At 40.2% G+C, this 22308-nt stretch overlaps 1 protein-coding gene across 3 annotated transcripts in view; it reads left to right on the forward strand.

Moving 5' to 3' along the window:
• MAP2K6 (mitogen-activated protein kinase kinase 6) overlaps positions 1–22308 on the forward strand; it is a 110782-nt gene that overhangs the window by 69916 nt on the left and 18558 nt on the right. For all 3 annotated transcript variants that reach the window (XM_074320883.2, XM_019732990.3, XM_088802344.1), the window contains 8 exons: positions 5329–5377; positions 5959–6072; positions 7534–7653; positions 8887–9003; positions 9671–9722; positions 11833–11960; positions 12820–12897; positions 14062–14201. In XM_074320883.2, the coding sequence (XP_074176984.1) occupies positions 5329–5377; positions 5959–6072; positions 7534–7653; positions 8887–9003; positions 9671–9722; positions 11833–11960; positions 12820–12897; positions 14062–14201 (798 nt within the window). The remainder of the gene's footprint in view (positions 1–5328; positions 5378–5958; positions 6073–7533; positions 7654–8886; positions 9004–9670; positions 9723–11832; positions 11961–12819; positions 12898–14061; positions 14202–22308) is intronic.

The raw sequence follows: 22308 nt of genomic DNA on the forward strand, positions 1-22308 counted from the left end.
TTTGAGTTTTATATGTAGATAGCCATACATTCTGCAAATAGAGATCATTTTATTTCTTCCTTTCCAAACTGTACTTAAATTTTTTTTTTTTAATTGGGGAATATTGGGGAACAGTGTATTTTTCCAGGACCCATCAGCTCCAAGTCAAGTCGTTGTTTTCAATTTAGTTGTGGAGAGTGCAATTCACTGGACCATGTGGGAATTGAACCAACGACCTTGGTGTTATGAGCACTGCGCTCTAACCAACTGGCCACCCCTAAACAGTACTTTTTAAAATTTTGTTTTCTTACCTTATTTCAGTGGCAAGCATGTTAAATAAGATTAATGAGAGCAGGTGACCTTCCTTTGTTCTGTATCTAAGAAAGCATTTAATCTGTCACTATTAAGCATGATGTTAGGTTTTTGTAGATGCTGTTTATGAGGTGGGAGAAGTTCCTCTCTGGTTGTAGTGTACTGAGAGTTTTTGTCATGAATGTGTGTTGAATACTCTTTTGTGCATCAGTTGATACGACCATAGATTTTTCTTCTTTGTCCTATTGATATGGAGTACATTGATTGATTTTTAAAATATCGAACTAGCCTTGCATACCAAAAATAAATCTCACTGGGTTATGGTGTATTACCTTTTTACATATTGTTGATTTGATCTGCTAAAACTTTGTTGAAGATTTTTTTCTTTTTTGGTGTGTGCTGTTATTTTCTCGTTTTGGTATTCAGGTAATACTCGCCTCAAAATGAGTTGGTAAGAACTCCTTGTTCAAGTTTCTGGTAGACACTGTAGGGTTGTGATTCCTTAAAAAAATTTTTTTGAGGTATAATTGACATATAACATTATCTTAGTTTCAGATGTACAACATAAATTATTCAATATATGCAATTCTTTTTATTTTTTTAATGTTTGCTAAAATTTTCCAGTGAAAAAAAATGGGCCTGGATATTTCTTTTTCTGGAGCTTTTTAACTACAAATTCAATTTCCTTAATAGTTATAGGACTAGTCAGCTGATCTGTTTCATCTTGGATAAGTTTTGGTAGTTTGTGGTTTTTAAGGAATTGGTCCATTTCTTCTAAGTTGTTGAATTTATGAGAGTAAAGTTGTTCATAGTATTTCCTAAATATCTCTTTAATGGCTGCAGGATATGTTGTGACATAGCCTGTTTTTTTCCTGATATTGGTAATTTGTGTCTTCTCTCTTCCTAGAGGTTTGTTAAGTTTATTGAGTTTTTTTTTTTTTTTTAAGAACCAACTTTGTTTTTCTTTATCTTCCTGTTTTCAATTTTGTTGATTTCTGCTCTTATCTTTAGTTTTTCCTTTGGGACATGTTTTTGTATCAACCTCCCAACTGTTTATATTCCCTTTAAAAGTGTCTATTGTTCAACTTCTTCTAATTTGTATTAATTTTCTGTATTTTATGAATTTTTGAAAACCACCATAAATCCTTCCTTGAAATAAAGAAATGAATAAAAAGCCATGCAAGGATCAAAGTAGTTTCTATGTTGTCTTTCCTTCATGTGGTGGAATATACTTTGAATGTACTTTCCTGTTTCACTGTGTAAAGCCAAGAGCATCACTTCATTATTGTAGACCATATCTCTTTAGCCATATTATTATTGTTGTTATTTTAATGCTGAGCTAAAATTTGTGCTGCTAAAGAACTAGTTTCCACATTTTGAGTTTTTCTTGGCAATTCTTTGAGGTTGGCTTGGTGACTCTTAGCATTTGTACCCTGCCTCTTTCTGCCATATGACACAAAAATAAATAACCTTGGACAGAACTCCATTCTCTTTAGTTTCATGTGTGTGGTCCCTCTGCTTGAGCTTTCCTTCTGAGTAACTGATGCCAGGGTGTCTTTGACTCAGGTTTCTGAGGTGTCCCCTCACTTGATTGGCAGTAACTAATTCTTAATTAATTCAGTGCTAATCAGTATTATTTCATTTAACCCTCGCAAGAAACTCAGGAGGCAGTTACTATTATTCTCACTTTAGAAGTGAGAAAAAAGACCTGTACAAGGGTCAGGTATCTTGCTCAAAGCACTCGAACGTAGCCTTGTTGGTAAGAGTTCAGACTCTGGTGCTGGAATGCCTAGGTTTGTCTTTGGGATCTAAACTTCACAATTTGATTGGAAACCTTAGGCAAGTTACCTAACCCTACTAAGCCTTAGTTTCCCCTTCTGAAAAACAGGAACAAGCAATGATGTTGCTATGAGAATTTGATGTCATAATCCGTATTAGATGTCCTAGAGCCTGTTCCACTGTAATTTCTCAATGAAGATACCTCCAAGTGTTGCTGTTATTATTACTCCACTTTAATTATTATTATTAAGTGCAGGAACTGGCATACAGATTCAGGGCTCTGACTCTCAAGTATATGTTCATAGACACATATTAGGCTGGTAGAGACTGTGGACAAACAGTACATAGCTATGAAATGAGAGGCAGGATCTTTCACTTCTGCAGTTGAGAGGTCTTCGTGGTGCGGCTCTGGGTTCTAATGTTACTATCTCTTTGAATGACCTTAAATTATTTTGTCTGTTTCAATGTCAGTTCTTCACATTAAAATAGAAAGAATAATACCTCTAAGAGTTGTGAAAATTAAAGAAGATATTCTATGTAAAGGGTCTAGCCTAGTCTCTGGCCTAAGGAGATACTGAATAAATATTGTTGCATAGAAGAAGAATAATTGTAATAATGACCATTGAATGGATTATTCATGCTGCATTATCAAAAATTATAATAAACCAAAGCTAGTTGTTCATATAAAATAGTAACATGAGATGACCTTTGGAATACCTTTGGTCTTCCAGGCAAGGAATTTGTAATAAGCTTCTTTCCCCAGCAGAGTAAAATATTGAAGAAGTGACAGAGAACATCCACCCACAGTATAAACCGCCTACAGAGACTCGGTGCCACAGGCAAACTAATGTGCCCAGCCTTGGACAGAACAGTGTCAACTAATCCAGTACGAGCTGTCAGTCTTGGCCCCATCATTTGATGCCTTTGGCAGAAAGTGATGAACCCACAGGCCCGAGGCTTGGGTGGATTGATCATTTTCATTAGAGGAGGCCTGGGTGCTGAGAGCAAGGTCCTTGGATTCAATCAGATTTGGACTGGAATCATGGCTTCCCCACTTGCCAGCAAGTTCATTAAACTCATCTGGGTTTAATGGGAATAATGGTACTCGTAGGGGGTGTGTGTGTGTATGTGTGTGTATGTGTGTGTGTGTGTGTGTGTGAGTGTGTGTCTGTGAGTGTGTGTGTCTGTGTGTGTGTGTTAAATAACAAATGAGATGCAGGCAAAGCACTTAACCCAATTTTCAGCATGTATCCTTCCCTCCTTAGGTCAAGACTGAGAGTCAGGTGATGGGAGTTTTATTTTCAGCTCTGTTGATGACTGTACGGTTTCAGAAAATCACTGAGGTTTTTCTGGGTTTCATTTTTCTCAGCCTAGAAAATGGCACGAAGCCCTCCTATGCGGTTATGACGTAGGCGTATAACGCAAAGTGAGGGTAAAGCTGGAGCCAGCAAACTTTTTTTGCAAAGGCCAGGTAGTAAATATTTGTGTGTTAGGCTACCTGGGCCACAATGGCTTCCGCCAGATATTTTTTGTTGTTTGGGTTTATAACCCTTTATACTTGTAAAAATCATTCTTAGCTGGGCCACAGGCAGTATTTTGCAGAGCCGTGGTAGACTTTCAAACCTGGAAGAGGTCTTACCCAGTGCCCTCACTGGATGGCAAGAAAGCGAAGCTAGCCCCAAATAATTAGTAATCTTTCTGCTGCTTCTGTTGTTTTAAAAGGAAGGGTGCTGAACAATTGCAAACTATTTTTTTATTGTTTATATTAGTCTCATGTTTCAAGTAATATTTGTCTTTATTTCAGTTGCACTGCAAATCGTACAAATTGTGACAACTAGAGAAAAATAGCTTTGGAAATTTTAAGAATGAGAAATCAGATTTTTACTAATTTAATTCCTCTGTAAAGTGTTGCTGAAGAAAAATTCCCTACTCAGAATCACAAGATATGTAAAAACATTACTGCCGTGTGTGTGTGTGTGTGTGTGCTCTCTCGAGATTCCCTCCTTTCCACTTTGTGGTTTTAAATTAGTAAAGAAAAACTCATTTTAGTCATTCTGTGCATTTCAAAGATTTCAAGGCGAGGGAATGCTTGCCATTCAAACCTTAGATTCATGTTTATATCTGTGTCTGTATGTCTACTTTTCCCTTATTGTCTTATTGACTTAGTTTCAGCAGAAGGGGTAGAATTATAATACATTAGGGTTGGGGAAAGTTGTAATTGGCAAAAGATTCTTTTCTTTCTTCCTTTCATCTTCCCTTCCATTTCCCCTGTGTTTTTCCAGACACAGTCCTGGCATGGAATGTCCCTTAGTTGCTCTATTTGTTTGATCCTATTAACAGTATGTTTCTTGGCATTTACTGCTTTTGTTGTGATGCTTTTGATGCATTTATTTCAAGAAAATGCTTTTCGAGGCTCCTGGTTAGGTGTGTAGCCAAAGGCAAACATTTTTCTCTTCAGCAGCTTGACATCAACCCAGGCGGTATCGACGTAGTAGACATAAGCGCACGTGAGGTGACTACGTGCTCTCTCTGGAGACACAAAATCAGCAAACCTCTGGCTGCTGAGATGACCCCTGGATAGTGTGTACACAATGTAGAGAAGAAATATCACAACTGAGTTAGACAACATGGTAGAACACAAAGTATTCTGACCTCAATATCAGGGCACCTGGGTTCATTGTCACTTTGAGCAAGTCGTTTCACTGCTCTGGACCTTTTTTTCCTTCTCTAAAAGCAGGGACTTAGATAGATTTGGGATTCTTACGGTCTATGAATTTTGTGAATTAACTCTATGCCAATTATTGTTTCTTTAAAAATTGTGGGACAAGTACTGGGATAATTGGGCACATTAGTGTTCTTGGATGAAAGAAAAAATTTGAGGCTCACTAGAATAGTATAATTATCTATGTAACTCTATATACATGGCTCACATTTATTGGGTGTTTACTGTATGCCAGGCAGTCAGTTAAGCATTTTCCTCACAATATCTCATTTAATACTCACTCCTACTCCCTGAGGTAGGTATGCTAATATCCTCATGCTAAAGAGGTAATGGAAGCTCAGAGAGATTAAGTAATGTACACCCAAATGTGTTTTATTCCAAATACCGTACTGTTAACACTTTCATGCTGTTTTATTTCATTTATGAACTTCCACCTTATTTCTAAGGAAAAACCTCTATAGTCACATATGGTTTTGGAAAGACATATTTGACTCAAATCTCATGTTTTTTTCTTTCTCCCTTTTTTTGTTTCTTAGGCCACCTCGAGATTTAGACTCTAAAGCTTGCATTTCTATTGGAAATCAGGTGAGAAAAGTCATGCCTGCCAGTTAATACCGTGACCATTTTATATGTATGCTTTCTGAGTGCACCTTGAAAAATTTATTTTCGGTAATATGCTGTCGGGATGGGTCACAAAGTTTGAATTTAAAGAGAACTGCTGTATGGAGCGCTTGATATTTTTTAATGTCGAATTGAAATCAAGCTCTTGTGGTGCTGAAGGAAGGTATTTGAGGAGAGGAGATGATTCTCTGGAGGGCGGGGTGTATTTCTTAATGTGCACGCATAGATCCAGTTGCCATCAGTCAGCAAATGGATTACACATGTATTGAAGGAGGCATGGCTCAAGAACCGCTTAAACTGAGCAATTTGGAAGCTGAGTTAGCGCTGGCATTCTGTATTGTCTGTGACACATAGGTGGCATGCTGTGGGAGTCTAAACATCTCCCAACCCTTTTTGCTTTCAGTGGCTGCTGGGGAAAGCTTCTAGGCCAGTAGCTTCCGGACCAGGAATAATCCTTAGAAGTGGGAGAAACCAGAGAGAGAACAATGTGGTTTACATCAAATTCATTTTTTCTTTTTCCTATTGTGTTGTTTTTCTCCTTGAAGAACTTTGAGGTGAAGGCAGATGACCTGGAGCCTATTGTGGAACTGGGACGAGGTGCATATGGGGTAGTGGAGAAGATGAAACACGTACCCAGTGGGCAGATCATGGCGGTGAAGGTACACAGTGGATGTTCCCCCAGATGTTTTCTGTCTGTGGTGTATGTGTTTGTCCACCTCAGTTGCAAAGCAGCTCTTTCCATAGAAGCAAAACCATCTTCAATGGGGCTAAACAGAAGAGATTATTTGTAGGGAACAGTATTTCCCTCCAAATGTGTGGGAAAATCCTTCCTTAACATCACCTACTACCAGGTCCAAATTAAAATTACTTTGATTGTCTCAAAGTTTGCTTTTTTTTTTCTTGTTGGTAGTTCAAATTCGAATCCAAACCAAAGTTCACTTACTGCATTTGGTTGTTATGTCTCAAAAGTCTCTTTTATTCTATATCCTATTTCTTTTAAAGACTAGTCCCTGAAAATCAGGAAACCAGAACTAAGGGAGAAAATTGTCTCCATTCATGGAAAACAGGAGGGTAAAACACATCTTGAGTGAATTTGCATAGCTTCTACACTTACAAAAAGAAATGTATAATCATTGTGTATTTCTTGAGTAGATGCTAGAAATCCCTTGGAGAATTGCCATCTCCAGATGAATTACTAGACTTGGGCCACCGTTAGGAATGTGGATGGTCAGATGACTTGGATCCCTTTGGTTTTGGACAGTGGCGATATCTTTCCCTTAGCTTGTAGATGTTTCAGTTTGTTCTGCTACAGACTCTGCAAAAATGTGAAAGCCCAGCAATACATCGTTCCTGTGATTTAATGAAATAATTGTATTTCTGTAAGGCTACAGGTTTCGCTCTCTCACAAGTACTAGGATGGGAATGAAGGATTTCTCCATTTCTGCTTGATTTCTTTCTGTTTCCCACAGCTGTATCCATTCTCTTACCGTTGCTGTTTAGTCGAAGTATTCTTACTTGTTCCCAAAGAGGGGTTTTTGGCTTTTTTTGTAAGACCCCCAATTCCGCCACAAAGTAAATAATACTACGGCCTCTTTGCACTAAACAGACATAATACAGTAAACCAGATTGTTTTTACAACGTGGAAATAAAAGCATTCCCAAACATTTGCACACTTTCCAAAATATATTATCAATTTACTTCTTACCGAGGATTAGTTGGGAAGTCAAATGAATAACAGTCATCCTTATTTTTCTTTTGTTACAAATAGCTAATCACGTAGGGTGGGTATTTGAAAGGATGTTTGCTAGAAATTGTGCTGTAAATTTTTGTGCTGTTTTGGGATGGGACTCTTAACTCTTTCGCTGCATTGATTTCAAGTCCCCCCCCCCAAAATGTGTCAGAAATCCACAAAAAACAAAAGTTAATATTTTGACTGTTTTATGCATTTAGTAATAACAATTTGAGCTGCTTTGTATGTAAATGATATTATTTTTATGTATAAAAATTTCGGCTATATTCATTCAGATATAAATGTTGTGGCAAAAGGGTTAAGGTCCCTGCCTTATTAACTGACATCCTCAGAGCAGTAACCACACGTTTTTCCATGCATCCCCATCCAGCGAATCCGGGCCACCGTAAATAGCCAGGAGCAGAAAAGGCTACTTATGGATTTGGATATTTCCATGAGGACAGTGGACTGCCCTTTTACTGTCACCTTCTATGGTGCACTCTTCCGGGAGGTAGGTGATTCTTCAATTCGAAGTCCGAGGAGAACGATAACTTAAAAAGAAGTTTCTCGGATAACATAAATACCATGCACAGCTAAGGTGCTCTTTCTTGTTTGGCATGTCTCCTGTAGAGAGTTTTATGCTCATGCATTGATAACATAAAATGCTGGTGCAAAATTGGCTGGATATTAGCGTATTTTCAAATGTGGTAAACCCTATTAAAGACACTGAGATTCCCTGCCTTCCTCCTTTCTGTTTTGGTCTGTCTCTTTTGGCAGCACTGTCTATATCGATTGATTGTAGACTGATTTGGATAGATTCCTTAAAATTTGAAATATTGTAGCCTTTGGCTACTTGATGAGCTTTATGTAGGCTGCTTGTGTACCACATAGACTTATGTTTATCTCTTTGCTCTACGTCTGCTTTTCAATTTGCTGTGATAAGGATTATGATGCTTCACCTCACTCCTAAAACCAGCCTTTTGATTAACCATGGCCAGTGCTTCGTGTGGGAGGTCAGACGTGGGGTAGGCATCTAGACTTAACTCCTAGAGGGCAGTCACAGTAAATGCTTGGATGTCTGGCATTCTGTCGCTTGTTTCTATCAGTATTTAGATGCTAGTTTTCATTCCTTAATGTAAGTAGGTGATCACATGCCAGGTCTGCTTGGCTGTTTGCTAGTTTGCTCTTTGGAGATAATCTTCCCTGTTTATAAATTCCTTTGAGATCTTTTTTAAAAAAATTTTATTGGGGAATATTGGGGACAGTGTGCTTCTCCAGAGCCCATCAGCTCCAAGTCGTTGTCCTTCAGTCTAGTTGTGGAGGGTGCAGCTCAGCTCCAAGTCTGGTTGCCATTGTTCAATCTTAGTTGCAGGGGGTACAGCCCACCATCCCATGTGGGAATTGAACCAGCAAACTTGTGGTTGAGAGCACACGCTCCAACCAACTGAGCCATCCGGCCGCCTGGGAGTTCGATGGCAGCTCAGCTGCAGCTCGTTGTCTTCATTCTAGTTGTGGAGGGTGCAGCTCACTGGCCCATACGGGAATTGAACCAGCAGCCTTGTTTCCCAGAGGTCTCACTCTAACCAACTGAGCCACCCGTCTACACCCTTTGAGATATTGAAGAGACAGTTTACATTCTTTCCAAAAACTTAGGCAAGAAATAGTTCTTCCTGACAAGTGTTAGCTGTGTCCTCTTTTCCCCTTTCCATGCTCTCTAACAATCTCTGAACCAATCGGTCTCCAGGGTGATGTTTGGATCTGCATGGAGCTCATGGATACATCGCTAGATAAATTCTACAAACAAGTGATTGATAAAGGCCAAACAATTCCAGAGGACATCTTAGGGAAAATAGCAGTATCTGTGAGTACAATCATGAACTCTACAAGGAGAATGTGAGACGTCTAGGCCTCATGTGTCTTTGTATCCCCAGTACAAGACAATACTACCTGGAGCATAGCTTTTATCCAGTACGTGTTGAATGCAATAGTGTGTCTATGGGTGGATAAATGAATGCTTTGCTTTCTGAGCTCTGGGTAGAAGATTCTACCACTGGCTTGGTTTGGCGAACTCTCAGTTTGAGTGCCTCTAAGCAAGCAGTGCATTCAATGACCACATTCCTCGTGCCTGTATTCTGATGTTAGTCTAATTTTCATTTGTAGGTTTTTGCATGTTTTCTTAGAACTAATAGACATAGAAGGAAACAGAATAAAATGAAATGGAATGAAGGTTTTCTCCCTGAAAAGCTATTAAGGTTCAGGAGGGTGGAGAGAAAAAAATTCTGGAGGCCAAAGGAAGAACAAGCTACATGAGTGAGAAACGTCCTCTCTACTGTAAGATATAGTCCTTTCTGTTGGGTGGAATCCAATTTGTGTATCTTCTTGAGTATTTTCCTGGCTAGGACCACCACTATTTGAGAAAATACTTCACCTTGTGACCTGAAGCCAGGGGTAATAAACCTGGATTTACTTACCATTCACTTTCTTTTCGGTGATGGGGGGCATAAATTTACCTTGTGTTTCTCTTGCAGATTGTAAAAGCATTAGAACATTTACACAGTAAGCTGTCTGTCATTCATCGAGGTAAGCATCTATGGAGCTACCTGGCTGTTCCTTTTGTAAAGTTTGTTTCTTTCATTTGAGTTCCATCCCCACCCCTACCCAAATAGATGGCAGTGGAATTGAGGCAGGCTAGAGAACCGAGGGGTTTTCCCTTGCGGCTGGATAGCAAATCATATAAGTAGCTTTTCTTTATCTTGTCTGAGGACCGGCCTTTATATTACACCTGAATTGACTATAACTCACCTGTTAACGATCAGAGTTGTGGGATTACCCCATGGAGAATTTTAGAGAATAGGATAAAAATTCATCCAATATTGACTTCGGAGTTTGTTAGAAAAGCAGAACCATGGGTCCCAAGACCAACTTAATCTGCATTTTAATGAGATTGCTAGGTAATTCATGTGCAAATTGAAGTGTAGAAAGTTCTGGTATACAGCACAGCCTTTACAGACAGCAAGAGGCAGGATAAAATGAAAACAAATTGGTAGATTTGTCTCTTCCTCTTTCCCCTCCTTCCTTTTTCTTTCCTATTGACTTGTTATCTCTGCATCCATCCATCCATGTATACATTCTGCCATCTTTCATCAATCCGTGTATTCACCTATTTATCTCTGATGATCATTTTTCTAGCATCATACAGCATCATACTTTTACAGCACTATCATAGATGCCCCGAGAAGTATCTGAGAAGAAAACATATTCTTATTAAAATTCTACATAGGAATTCTTGGTAGGGCAATAAAAGCAAATATACAACAAACACATAGAAACACAATAGAAATATGAAAGTACCAAATGTGGAAGTACTGTAGGTAGACTATAAAACAGGGAGATGGTTCACACTGGTGACCATAGTCAAGGGAATCTTCTTGAAAGAGAGAGATACTCAGCTAGGTTTTTCGAAAAATTGGTGGAAAATATTGATAGGTAATAGGGCATTGTGATTTGGTAATTTTTACATTCCTTGAGTCTGAAAGTAATGTGAAATGCCACCAACAGTATGCTTATTATCACTGTAATTATGAAAAATAGGAAGAAGGAAGGGGAGGAGGAGGACCAGAGGATGGAATGTTATCCAGATGGGAAGAAGAATGTGGGTTACCAGCAAATGTGAAACTTACTTTTAAGGGTGTATTTCAAAACTATGAAATATTTCATTCACATGAGAGGATATATATAAAATTACAAAATCATGAAATGAAATGTGTGTATCTGCCATGCCATTGAAGGGAAAAATTATAAAGGATAATTTCAAAAGTTTTTAGAATAGCATTTTCCTTCTGATTACATGTCCTTTGTGAAAAGTGTCACAGGGAAAAAAATAACTACAATTTCCAATTCTGTCATCCAGAGATAACAACAGTTCATCTTCTTGGGAGTAGGGGTAGCCGTATTATATCTTTCCAGGCTGAAGGATTCACTTCAGAACTGTTCAGTAATACCCGTTCATCTACGTACATATCTGTGACCTGCTTTGTGCTCTGGAGTATCTGGGTTTATGATGAGTTACACTGTGTGACCTCTGATACACCTCTTACAGAGGCTTTATCAAAATTGGTTGCTTTGATTGTATTTGGTGTACGGTTATGTCGCAGTATGCCTTTTCATTTCATGATCTATTATTCCTTCATTAAATGTGCAACAGATCATCATGAACTGGGCTTTTAAAACATTATTGTCATAAGAACGCTTCACATAAGCTCTAGCCTCATAACACATTTTTAAGTGTACATTATAGTATTGTCCATTATAGGGACAATGTGGTACAGATCTCTAGAACTTACTCATCTTGCATAATTCAGGCTATGCCCATGGAATCGGGCATTTGATGCAGTAATAATTTTTGACGTTCTTACTACGTGATGGGGGTAACAAAGATGAAAAAGTAAGTAGAGGAAACAATTCTTTCCACTGATGGATTCACAGTCCTACAAGAAGGACAAACCATGAAATAGAAAATTAAGGTGAAAGCAATAAGAAATGTGTAACTGAGTCAGGGATGGCATTTACTTTTACGTTGGGCGTGGGGAAAGGGAGGTGAAGGAAAAATGGAGATTTCAGGCCCTCTGGTGGTAGAGAAATGCATCTTCAAAACAGGCTGGGATGATGGCTTCATGGTTCTTGCTTTCAGATGTCAAGCCTTCCAATGTGCTGATCAACGCTCTGGGCCAAGTGAAGATGTGTGACTTTGGAATCAGTGGCTACCTTGTGGACTCTGTGGCTAAAACTATTGATGCAGGATGCAAACCATACATGGCTGTAAGTACAGCATCTGGAGGTGGCAAACCGTGCCTGGAAATAGGAATTGGATGGCTACAGAGGGCAAATTGAAATGTGCCAAAGATGCAAGATATAGTCTGCATCTCCTTTTTTCTTAAATATTTCCTGTCTGAAATCTTTGGTCCCTTGCTTCATATATATTATTTTTTTAAAAAATCAAGTAAAAAGGGATAGTATCCGAGCAACTATGTAAACGATACATACAGCCCACACAATTTCCCATACCGAGTTGCAGGGGAATGTGACTTCGTTTGTTGAGTATAGAACAGTAAGTAGAATTTAAATTACCCAAATAAGTCAGGTAGGTTAGTCCTGAGAGAAACTTATAGCTGTGAGGATTCATTGTCGTTAGCAGAGACTTTGGGACCCCCTTTAACTTAAAGGACTTCTACTGTATTCTATTTTGAAATGGACTTGTACTTGGAATTAAAAAGCTTCCTGTCCCTATTTAGCTAAAGGTTGTTTCTATCTGTTCACACTAGGCAGTAGTGCAGTCACTCGTGTTAGTTCTTTTTACTGAGTTCTGGACTGTTGGTGTTTTTAACAAGGAACATTCTAGACTGGAAAAGTAGCACATATATCCTGTTTCTTCCGAAGGCATTATTGAAATTAGTTTTGAATTGTGAGGGGACTTTGATCCATTACTGTCTCCAAGAAAAGACTAATGTAGAATAAGGAAAAATTGTGGAGACATGAGTATTTATTGTAGTTAGTGGGTCTTCTTGGCCTGGGAGGCATGTGCTAATAGCTTAAAACGGCTCAGTTGGCAGCTGGTGCCACCAGAGACTTTACTGAGCTAAGAATGCCACTCAGTTGTCCTTTTCTGTCTTCTTTCCAGCCTGAAAGAATAAACCCGGAGCTCAACCAGAAGGGTTACAGTGTGAAGTCGGACATTTGGAGTCTGGGGATCACAATGGTACCGTGTGATAACTGTCGTGGACTGGGGCGTTCTGGGTGTGGCGCTGGAGTGGGACAGACGTTGAGACCAAGAGGCAAATGCCATGCATGCTGGTCCTGGGCTCCCTTTCCTGCCTGAGATAGCAGGAGATTTGGAGTGACAATTGTTTGCAAGATGGGGTAGAAGCCATACTGAATTGGGATTGGGTAAACCCAGCGTTTCTTTTTATTCCCCCTCTAACTAGTTGGATGCCCTTGAGTTAACGATGCAGTCACGTGGCCTGTCTTACTGTCCTCATCTCTAAAATCAGAGGGTCTAACTATAGTTCCTGATGGTTTCCTTAAAAGTAAATTATTCTAATTGAGGCACAAAGAAGCTTAAGCCACTCAAAGAGTGAGAATGTACATGGACCCCAATAGAACTGCGTTACCTAGGGCAGGGGCTCTGCTTCCCAGAATATGATTACGATAGAAGCCTTGGCTGTTGAGGTCAGACACAGTGAAAATACATGATAAATGGGATCATTTCATTAGGCACAGCCTTAACGTTCTACGATTAGTGCCTTATTAATAACTCTGCTTGCGCACCAATTTTCTGTGTATCACCAAGGTCTGGAATTATCCACCGTAGTCCTGGCTCTTTCCCAGGCATAGCAGCTGATTAAATCCCGTGAGTTATTTCACATCCCTGCCCAGAAAACATAGGATCTTGTAACAACAGCAGAGTGGCCTTTACTCACATCCAAAAAAAGATCAGTCATTTGGTCCTAAGTTTGTTTGTTTTTTCCATTCCAGCAAGGGACCTGCAGATGGCAGCACATGTACAGCTCTGTAAAAGTCTTAGGGTGATATTACTTTTCAGACCGAACGTTTCAAAACCTGGTTGCTTTATATCCAGAAGTTTAATGCTACTGGCTTGAAATTTTATTAAGTGCCACAGTGGGTGTTAGTGACAGCCCCGTTTCAAGTAGGCTTAGTGATATAATATTTAAAAATCCCTAGCACGAGGAATTGGGGGGAAATTGCGAGAGCACATATTATGAGTTTATTCCTTCCCCCCTCCCAGTGTTACTTGAACTCCACCATTGTTTTTTCTGCTGGTTCTGCTGAAAGAAAACACAGCGGATTCCATAAAGTAGTGCTATTTAAGTTGTTATTGCCTTGTTTTCCTCTCCCCCTGTAGATTGAGTTGGCCATCCTTCGGTTTCCCTATGATTCGTGGGGAACTCCTTTCCAGCAGCTCAAACAGGTGGTAGAGGAGCCATCGCCGCAACTCCCGGCAGACAAGTTCTCCGAAGAGTTTGTTGACTTTACCTCACAGTGGTAAGAGAGCCTCATCTCCCAGATGCCAGCGTTAAGGAAGAAGAGGGAAGAGGAGTTCCCATGAATTTCCTCCATCGGTTTTAATCCATCATGCATACATTCATCCCCAAAGCACGTATGGAGTGTTCCCTCTGTGCAGGAGCAACAAAGATGCCTCTGTCTAGTCCCTGCCTTCACTGAGCTCAGAATCAAGTAGGGGGAGTGTCCTTAATCAATAATTATAGTACATTATGGCAGGTCTAGTGATGGAGATAGGGCATTTAGGGAACTCAGAGGAAAGGCATGAGGACAGAGTTTCTGGAGGAGCTACCTCCTGAGCTGAGACCATGTGAGGTATTTGCAAAGTGAAAGGCACGTAGGGGAGGGAAGGGTATTCCAAGCCGAAAGAATATCATGCATCATGTCACAAAAAGGAGAAACTCCTTTACGAGAGCGTTAAGCAATTGGATGTTGGATTAGAGCATAGAACAAGATGGTAGGACCCAATGGAGGTCTAGGGGTGGGGAGTAGGTAAGATGCAAAGAATTACTCTGAATGAGAAGAGTGTTACATAGGTAACTGGAAGTGTTGCAAAGTAGCGGTAGTGTTTTATAGGTTGCCTCCTACAGAGCACTCGCCACCTGTGGATATGGGTGCCTATGTGGTACGATGGACAGCATGAGAGGTCTGAGAAGGGGATCTAAAGACAGTTGGAAGGTAAAGATAAAAGGAGCCATACTAATGCTGTAAACTTTGTTTTCATGGAAATTGCCAGTGGAATCAAGGAAAGTAGGAGAGGGGATAGTTTTCTCCAGAAAATCTAGTGATTTCTTTCTGCACAGGGACCATGCTGCCTAATATAACTTGATGCGAATGATCATTGCAGGTGTTGCCAACAGGGAAGCCCCAAATGGAGTCAAGTTAGTTCATCTGGGCGTCCTGCAAAGGCAGATGAGAAACGGGGAAGGATGGGGAATCAGAGATGGTGACAAGCCCAACTGTGACCCTCAGAGAGGAGCAATTCTGGCCTCTTGCTGCTGGAGTTCTGAAGCCTGTGTGAGAGTATGGCTTCCTTGGCCTCCACACTCTGGGGGAGGTGTTCTGAATATAGCTTTTATTGGAAAACATGATGAGACGAAGCAACTGTTGGTTGCTTGTGAAACTAAGGCCTGTCTGGCTTTTCGTTAGCTCTAGGCCCCGTATGACGTACTTTTCCCTAATGATGTATGAGGATGGCCTATCGTTCTTGGTTTTTGTTTGTGACTGAATGGCCAGAGAGGGGCTGGAGCCCTGGGCTCTATATGTAAAGGCTCTGGTATTCTACACAGTATGTTGTGGGGTGAGCATGCTGGATGTGGGGGTGCACTTGCCTGGCTGAGACGGGCTTATGATTTTGCCTTATGGATTCAAGAACTTTCCCCTCCTTATTCTCAAATGTTTTACGTTCACATAGGAAAAGGGATGAGTCCTCTTGAATCGTTCAGACCAACTGTTCTCAAGACGGGTGGTAATGGGAAGGGTCTTATCTAGAGCAGTCTTTCTCCCCTATAACCTTTCTCCCTGCTGTCCCCTTTTCCCAAGATTCTGGGTACTTAAAACTTTGGTAAGAACAAGGCCTTCAGTGAAAAGTTCTAGAAAGCTCAGCTATCTGTTGTGAATCACCAGTTGAATCCAATAGTTGCTCAACTCTGTCTGCTCATTTATAAAACTCGACAGAGCTTTTTGATGTACTATCGCCTGGGCCTCACCCTCAGATTCTGACTTAATTGGTCTGGGGAGGGTACTGAATATCAGTATTTTCAGATGTTCTCAAATCATTCTAATGTATGGCTGGGGTGAGAGCCCCTAATTTAGACCTGTGATCTGTGGACCCACTATCAACTGCTTCCTGTGCAGAAAGCCGCTTTTCTTTTACAATTCATGTTTTTAAAAATCATTCAATTACTTTTTCTTTTACTTACTTATTTCTTTCTCTTCCTTAGAATTTCCCCTAAAGCATCAGAGGGTTAAACCTTTTTTACAGATATTTTAAAAATGAAAACCTTGAAAATAAATGCTCTCTGATTTCAGTGTATGCACACATCTGTGAACATTCCAAATACTTGTATTATTGGTATTTATATAGTGACCACCCTGTATCTACCCGCCTCCACCCATGACCAGGTCTCTGTTTCCCTCTCTTTTTCTCTTGATTTTAGTCCTAGCTATTAGAGTTCATAAATTTAAAAATTTTTTGAGCCATAGACATTTTCCAGCTTTTCTGAAACTGTTAATTCTGTTACTACTGTTAATTCTGTGTCATTTCATTCATATTCAGGTCAGTCAGTCTGGCTTGCTTATGGGCTTTACTAAATAATAATAATTAAAAATAGTAATAATAACAATAATAATAATAATAGAAATACAATTCAAATCACGTCAAGTTTGAAGTCATCAAAGAATACATTCTTTAAACTTTCAGTGTTGTAGAGTCTAGTACTGAAGAATATCAGTTGTGTGAAATAGTGAGTCATTTTTATTGCTTTGTGAATTGCAAAGTCGTAGGGGAGCAGTAGTTCTGAATTTTTATGAACATCCTTACTTATCCTCAGTTGGATTTTTTTGAGTGCAGGCTCTCCTATTTCAGATGCCAGGTCAATAGTTTTTTTGCCTATCATAAACCACCAGTATATTTTCTTTGATACCCTCTTAGTATGACCATTATTTTGAAGCAGATTGAGTTGGAAAAGTTGTCAAATGCTTCAAAAAAACGGTGTTGATTTTTTAAGAACGGTTTTATGAAGGGCATAGATCTTTATGGAAGCAATTTTACTTTTCATATGTATTAGCGCACAGATGCATACCGCCCCCTAATAGCAATCTAGTTATTTCACTTGTCTTATTGCTGATAGTTTAAGTTTGAGCTGGAACTGGATGGAAAGAATGGAAAAGTGATTTTAACCTAAGAGGCACCTCTTCTGTTTTGTCATAAAGAGAAGGATATAGCCTCTGAGTGTTAATTCCCTTTTATAGGGGTTCCTCCATTTTCCTATGTATAAAGCTGTATTTTTGAGAGACGAATATATTCATGAAAGGACCCTCTTCTGAGTGACCCATATGTGTTTTCTGTATTTTTAGGACCTGGTCAGGCTATGATCCTTTAAAACATCTCAAAAAGCCCCAACTCTTTGTCTTACGTGGGGGAAGGGGACTATAGATTTGGAAAGTGATTTCATCTCAAATTTCAAGATAGATTCGAGGTGTGATCAAAACATACAGTGAATGTTTAAATAAAAATGTATTACCATAAAAGACACATTGCCATGAATCCCCCTCAAAATACTCCCCCTCACTTCAAACACACTTACCTCATCATTCTTGCCACTGTCTGAAGCCATTCTGGAAGTCCTCTTTCGTGAATATCTTTAGTTGCCCTGTGGTGGCTGCCTCAGTGTCCTGAATCGATCCAAAACATTTACCTTTCGTGGTCATTTTGACTTTGGGGAAGAGCCAGAAGTCACTCGGTGCCAGATCCGGTGAATAAGGTGGATGAAACTGTAATTTTTTTTTTTTTGTAATGTTTTTATTTGACAGAAATTGTCATATCAGAAATGATGTGTGACATGGAGCCTTTCCGTTGTGATCATATGATGAATGGCTTCTATTGAGTGCCATCCAACCGAAAGGCAGGCATCTTCAATGTGGGAAGTGGTGCTTCGAACCTTAGTCACAGTGTGTGACAAGTTTCAGCTGGTTCCGTGCAGTTATTTGGGTGTGAGCTACGGTTGAGAGGAGATGTGTTTTAAAATGTGCTGTAAATCATCCAACATCATGACAATGCTTTGTGTCACACATTGCTTCTGGTACGGCAATTTCTGTCAAGTGAAAACATTAGTGTGTCCTCAGCGATCTTATTCACTGTATCTGGCACTGTGCAACTTCTGGCTCTTCCTGATTGTCAAAATGATTCAGGACATCGAGGCAGTCACGACAGCACAACTAAAGATAGTCACAAAAGAGGACTTCCAGAACGACTTCAGAAAGTGGCAAGAACAATGGGATAAATATGTTGGAAGCGAGGGGGAGTATTTTGAGGGGTACTAATGGCAATGTGTCTCTTAATGTAATATTTTTTTTTTAAAAGATTTAAACATTCACTGTATTTTTTGATCACACCTCATACATCTATGTTTTTATCTTCTATATCTGTCTCTGGGCTAAATGTAGAACTAGAAGAGCAAGGGTGTGTTGGTCATAGCCCATGTAAACCATCAGAGTATTTGTGGCCTTTCATGGCATGCGTCCCACCGAGCATTTGATGACGTCACAGTGGTGCTATGTACCGTACACCTTTATCTAGGGAATCAGCTTGGTACGACTCTCCTCTGATCGCTGTTTGTCAGTAACAGTATGTTGTGGTTTGTGGGGTGGAGTAGAAAGCATTTACAGGGCACTCCTATCACATCCAAAGTCAGATCCAGGGCCCAGAGGTCCAGCTGATATATTTCTTTTGCCATAACATCAGAAAAACATTAAAGTGAGGGGAAGGGTGGAGAAATGAAAAAGTTAAGGCACCTATTCCTTATGAACTTGAAGGAAAAAAATGCGATGATTTCTTACATACCCTTCCTGCGTGAACTTACTTTGGAAGAGGCCCACTGACTGATATTCTTTTCCTCTTTTCCCCCACATGTGGCTTTCTTATCATAGGGGTTTTAAAGGGTTCCTGGGATGAGTAGTACTGACCACAGAGGCCTTGTTTTGGGTTTCATAACCAGAAAATCTGATACTAAAGTTGCACGTTCTACTTCTGCGGAAGGCTTCACAAATGAGTTTCTCAAGACGGTGGCTTAAAATTCTCACCACAACCTCTTCCTATAGGTTCACAGGTTGGGGACTGAAGGAAGTCACTGGAAACCAGCATGCTGAGGAGTGCCAGAATGGCTTGACTTCCTTTTTGCTTTCTCAGATGGATTTCAGAGGCCCAGTGCCCAGCTGACCATCCCTATGGCATGTTGGAGTGTGTTGGCGGTCTACCGTAACATTGATATGATCTGACTCGGGAGCTAGTATACAACAGAGACAATCAAATATAGTTCCCAACTTGTTGAGGAAGGACAGTAAAAAGAGGCACTGGATATTTATTTAGCTGATGACACATGTATGGCTTCAGAGGCCCAGTGTGTGTTTATTTTGTGGATGCACCACATAGCCCTTCTTGGAAACGATCAGGGGGGAATTCAAATAGGCAGAAATCCTCTGGTCAGCACAAACTTCAAGCTAGCAATTCTCAAGACAGCATGAAACTGCGTTTCAGTGTCAGCTACGGTCAGGAGCGTGTGTTGTGGCCTTTGGAAGAGGAATTAGGGCAGTTAGCTAATTGCACGCTTGAAAATGACAAGCCACTTGAAAATTCCAAAGTCTGACTCAATTCCAAAAAGACATTGGTGTAGCTTTGAACTCCACAGTTGTTATTTTATACCGACTTTCAAGCACTTCCTATTAAACATGGAAAATGTGCTTTCTCTTCTGACCTTATCCCGAGTGTTTTGCTATTCTTAGCCCATGTTTTGAAGCGTTCTCAATTTAAAACATGGAGAGAATGGGTTCTATCAGTTATGTTAATTCAATAAATGGCCTTGGTTTGCTGTGTAAGTATTTTCCATCAACACTCCACAGTAGTGCTTATGGTAAGTTTGGAGCTTTCTAATCAGGAGCCGTAAGTCAAGAAAGAGACGACTGGTCAGCAATCTCTGAGATTTTAGGAATCATTAACACTTCGTGAGGGACCAGCTTGGGGTACTTTGCCCACATTTTCTTTATACAGATTAAAGAGATGTTTCTTAAATTCTTCCAGAAGTGAAAAGATAAGGCATCCTGACGTAAAATTACCTCTCCTTTCAAAAAAAAAAAAAGGGAAGTTTTAAGTTCTACCTGAGGAGAAGAGAGATTATTATTTCATTATCTGCTAATTAGAAGGTCAGAATCAGCAGCATCGCAAAGATCTCTGGTTGGTAAAACAGACCATTGTTTTACCATTTGAGAAATAAGCTTTTCTTCCTCACGATCATTCCAGTGGGTTTTGATCCCTAGTAGAGTTAGGGTCTGACTACTGACTCATGTTCTGTCTAAACAGAGACGCCTGAAACCAACCACTTCAGTATTGAGTGTGGATTGAATACTGCATTTGTGCCTTTCATTATTGATTTTAGCAAGTTAAATTGTTCCGATTATAGAGAAGGCATTCTGGTTTTTTATTTGCTTTGAACAATAGCTGGAAATTCAGGGCTTTTGTACATTAGCCTGCTTTTTTTTTTTTTTTTTTTTTTTTTTTACTAGGGTCTGTGTGCAAGTCAGCAACTCTCCCAGGATCACATTTCTTCTGCTGTGTTTCTTTTTCGGTGTAGTAGCTCTTGAACTTAAAAGGAAGACATTTTGCTGCCTGGGGTGGGGGTAGGGAGGGCTGGTAGTGGTGAAAATGTGCCCAAATGACAGACAAGTCAGCTGGAGATGCTTCTAAGTGAATTTCATTTCAGAGAAGGGGCTAGAAGGTAGGAGGCATACCCAAGTGCACTGAGCCCAGGGTTTCTCAAGCTCGGCACGAATGACATTTTAGACTGGATCATTCCTTGTTGTGGGGACTGTCCTGTGCTTTATAGGATGTTGAGCAACATCCCTGGCCTCTACCTATAGATGCTAGTCCCAACCCCCAACCACCAATTGTGTCAAGCAAAAATGCTTCCAGACATTGCCAAATATCCGTGGAGGGCAAATCACCTGCACTTGAGAATCACCAGTAGAGCCCTGTAGAGTCTCAGGAGATGGTGACACACAGAGTCATAAGTGGGAGTGACAAGGTCTCGTTCATTTCTCTCAGGCACACCTCTCCATATCAATCCAGCTTTGACAGTTGATAATTCCTCTTTCTAATTCGCTCTTATTTTTATCCTCAGTTGAGATGAAGCTTTCTCTCATAGGTTGTCTGGTCACTGAGGTTACTAGGTCCTAGATCTGCCCTCAGTTCCAGGTTGAAACTTCTCTCCTCACATCTACCTGTGCCCTGTCTCAGGTTCCCTGGCTTCTACCCACAGAATTGCCTGGAATAAACTGGTAGGCTGCTTTAAGTTGTTTTGGTTCAAAAGCTTCCTTTTTTATTTTTATTTTTTTTCCATTTTGTTTTGTTTTAAACCACAGTTTCTCCAGGCGTCTCTGCTATTTCACTTCCTTCCTTACGGTTCTACACCTTACCCCCACCCCTCTCATAATTGTTAGGCCATGTGGGTAGAGCAGAGCTCCTGTCACACATAGTAGGTTTCATGTATTCAAAATGAGCCGTTACCACAAAATCCCAGCAACCTAATGATCCATCCTGTTTTGCTTCCTTCAGCGCCAAGCAAAACTCCTTTCCATTCATGTATGATTGTGTGACCCAGTGCGCAGGGGAGTCTGCAGGTGGCCTTGCAAACCACAGTTTTTGAAATCATCCTTTTCTCCATTCTGTAACCTGGGATCGCAACCCCAAATAAACCGCCTCTTTTGTGTTTTCCATTTTCAGGCCAGGGGTGGATACAGAGGTGGGCTGAGAGGTTGGTCTCTTCATACTGCAGTTTTATTACCGTTTCCAACATCAAATGTTGTTAAAATGTCTGTGTATATAGACAGCTGAATGAGTGGGAGCGACCTGACAGGAGTGCACGACCGCAAAGTATTCCTAACAAGAGTAATTGCTTAGTCGCTGGCTGAGCGAGCTTTCTCTTTCAGAGAAAGCAAAGAGGTCGCAAACAAGTAGTGTCCCCTTAGCCATTGTGTGGGTGAATTGCTTCTATCTCAGGCAGGTTTGGTTAGAAATACACAAAAGCAAATTGTACGTTTAGGGGAGCCAGAAGCAAGGAGAACCACATATTGAAGATAGTGAAGAGATAACAAATATATAATGAGAAACACCTGCCGATTTCTTTGCCAGTGGGTGTGGAATAAAATTGTTTTGTAGGAAAGTAGATATGTATTTTGAAATACAATGGCTGTAGACCAGAAAAGCTAGTTTATATGTCATTGGTAAGGTATCAAAAGGAAAGTAAACACACACACACACACACACACACACACACACACTCACACACTCCTATTGTTCTCCTTAAGGTACACCCAG

This window comes from Rhinolophus sinicus, chromosome 12 (assembly GCF_057876585.1).
Source record: "Rhinolophus sinicus isolate RSI-liver-muscle chromosome 12, RSI-T2T, whole genome shotgun sequence".
Taxonomy (NCBI): Eukaryota; Metazoa; Chordata; class Mammalia; order Chiroptera; family Rhinolophidae; genus Rhinolophus; species Rhinolophus sinicus.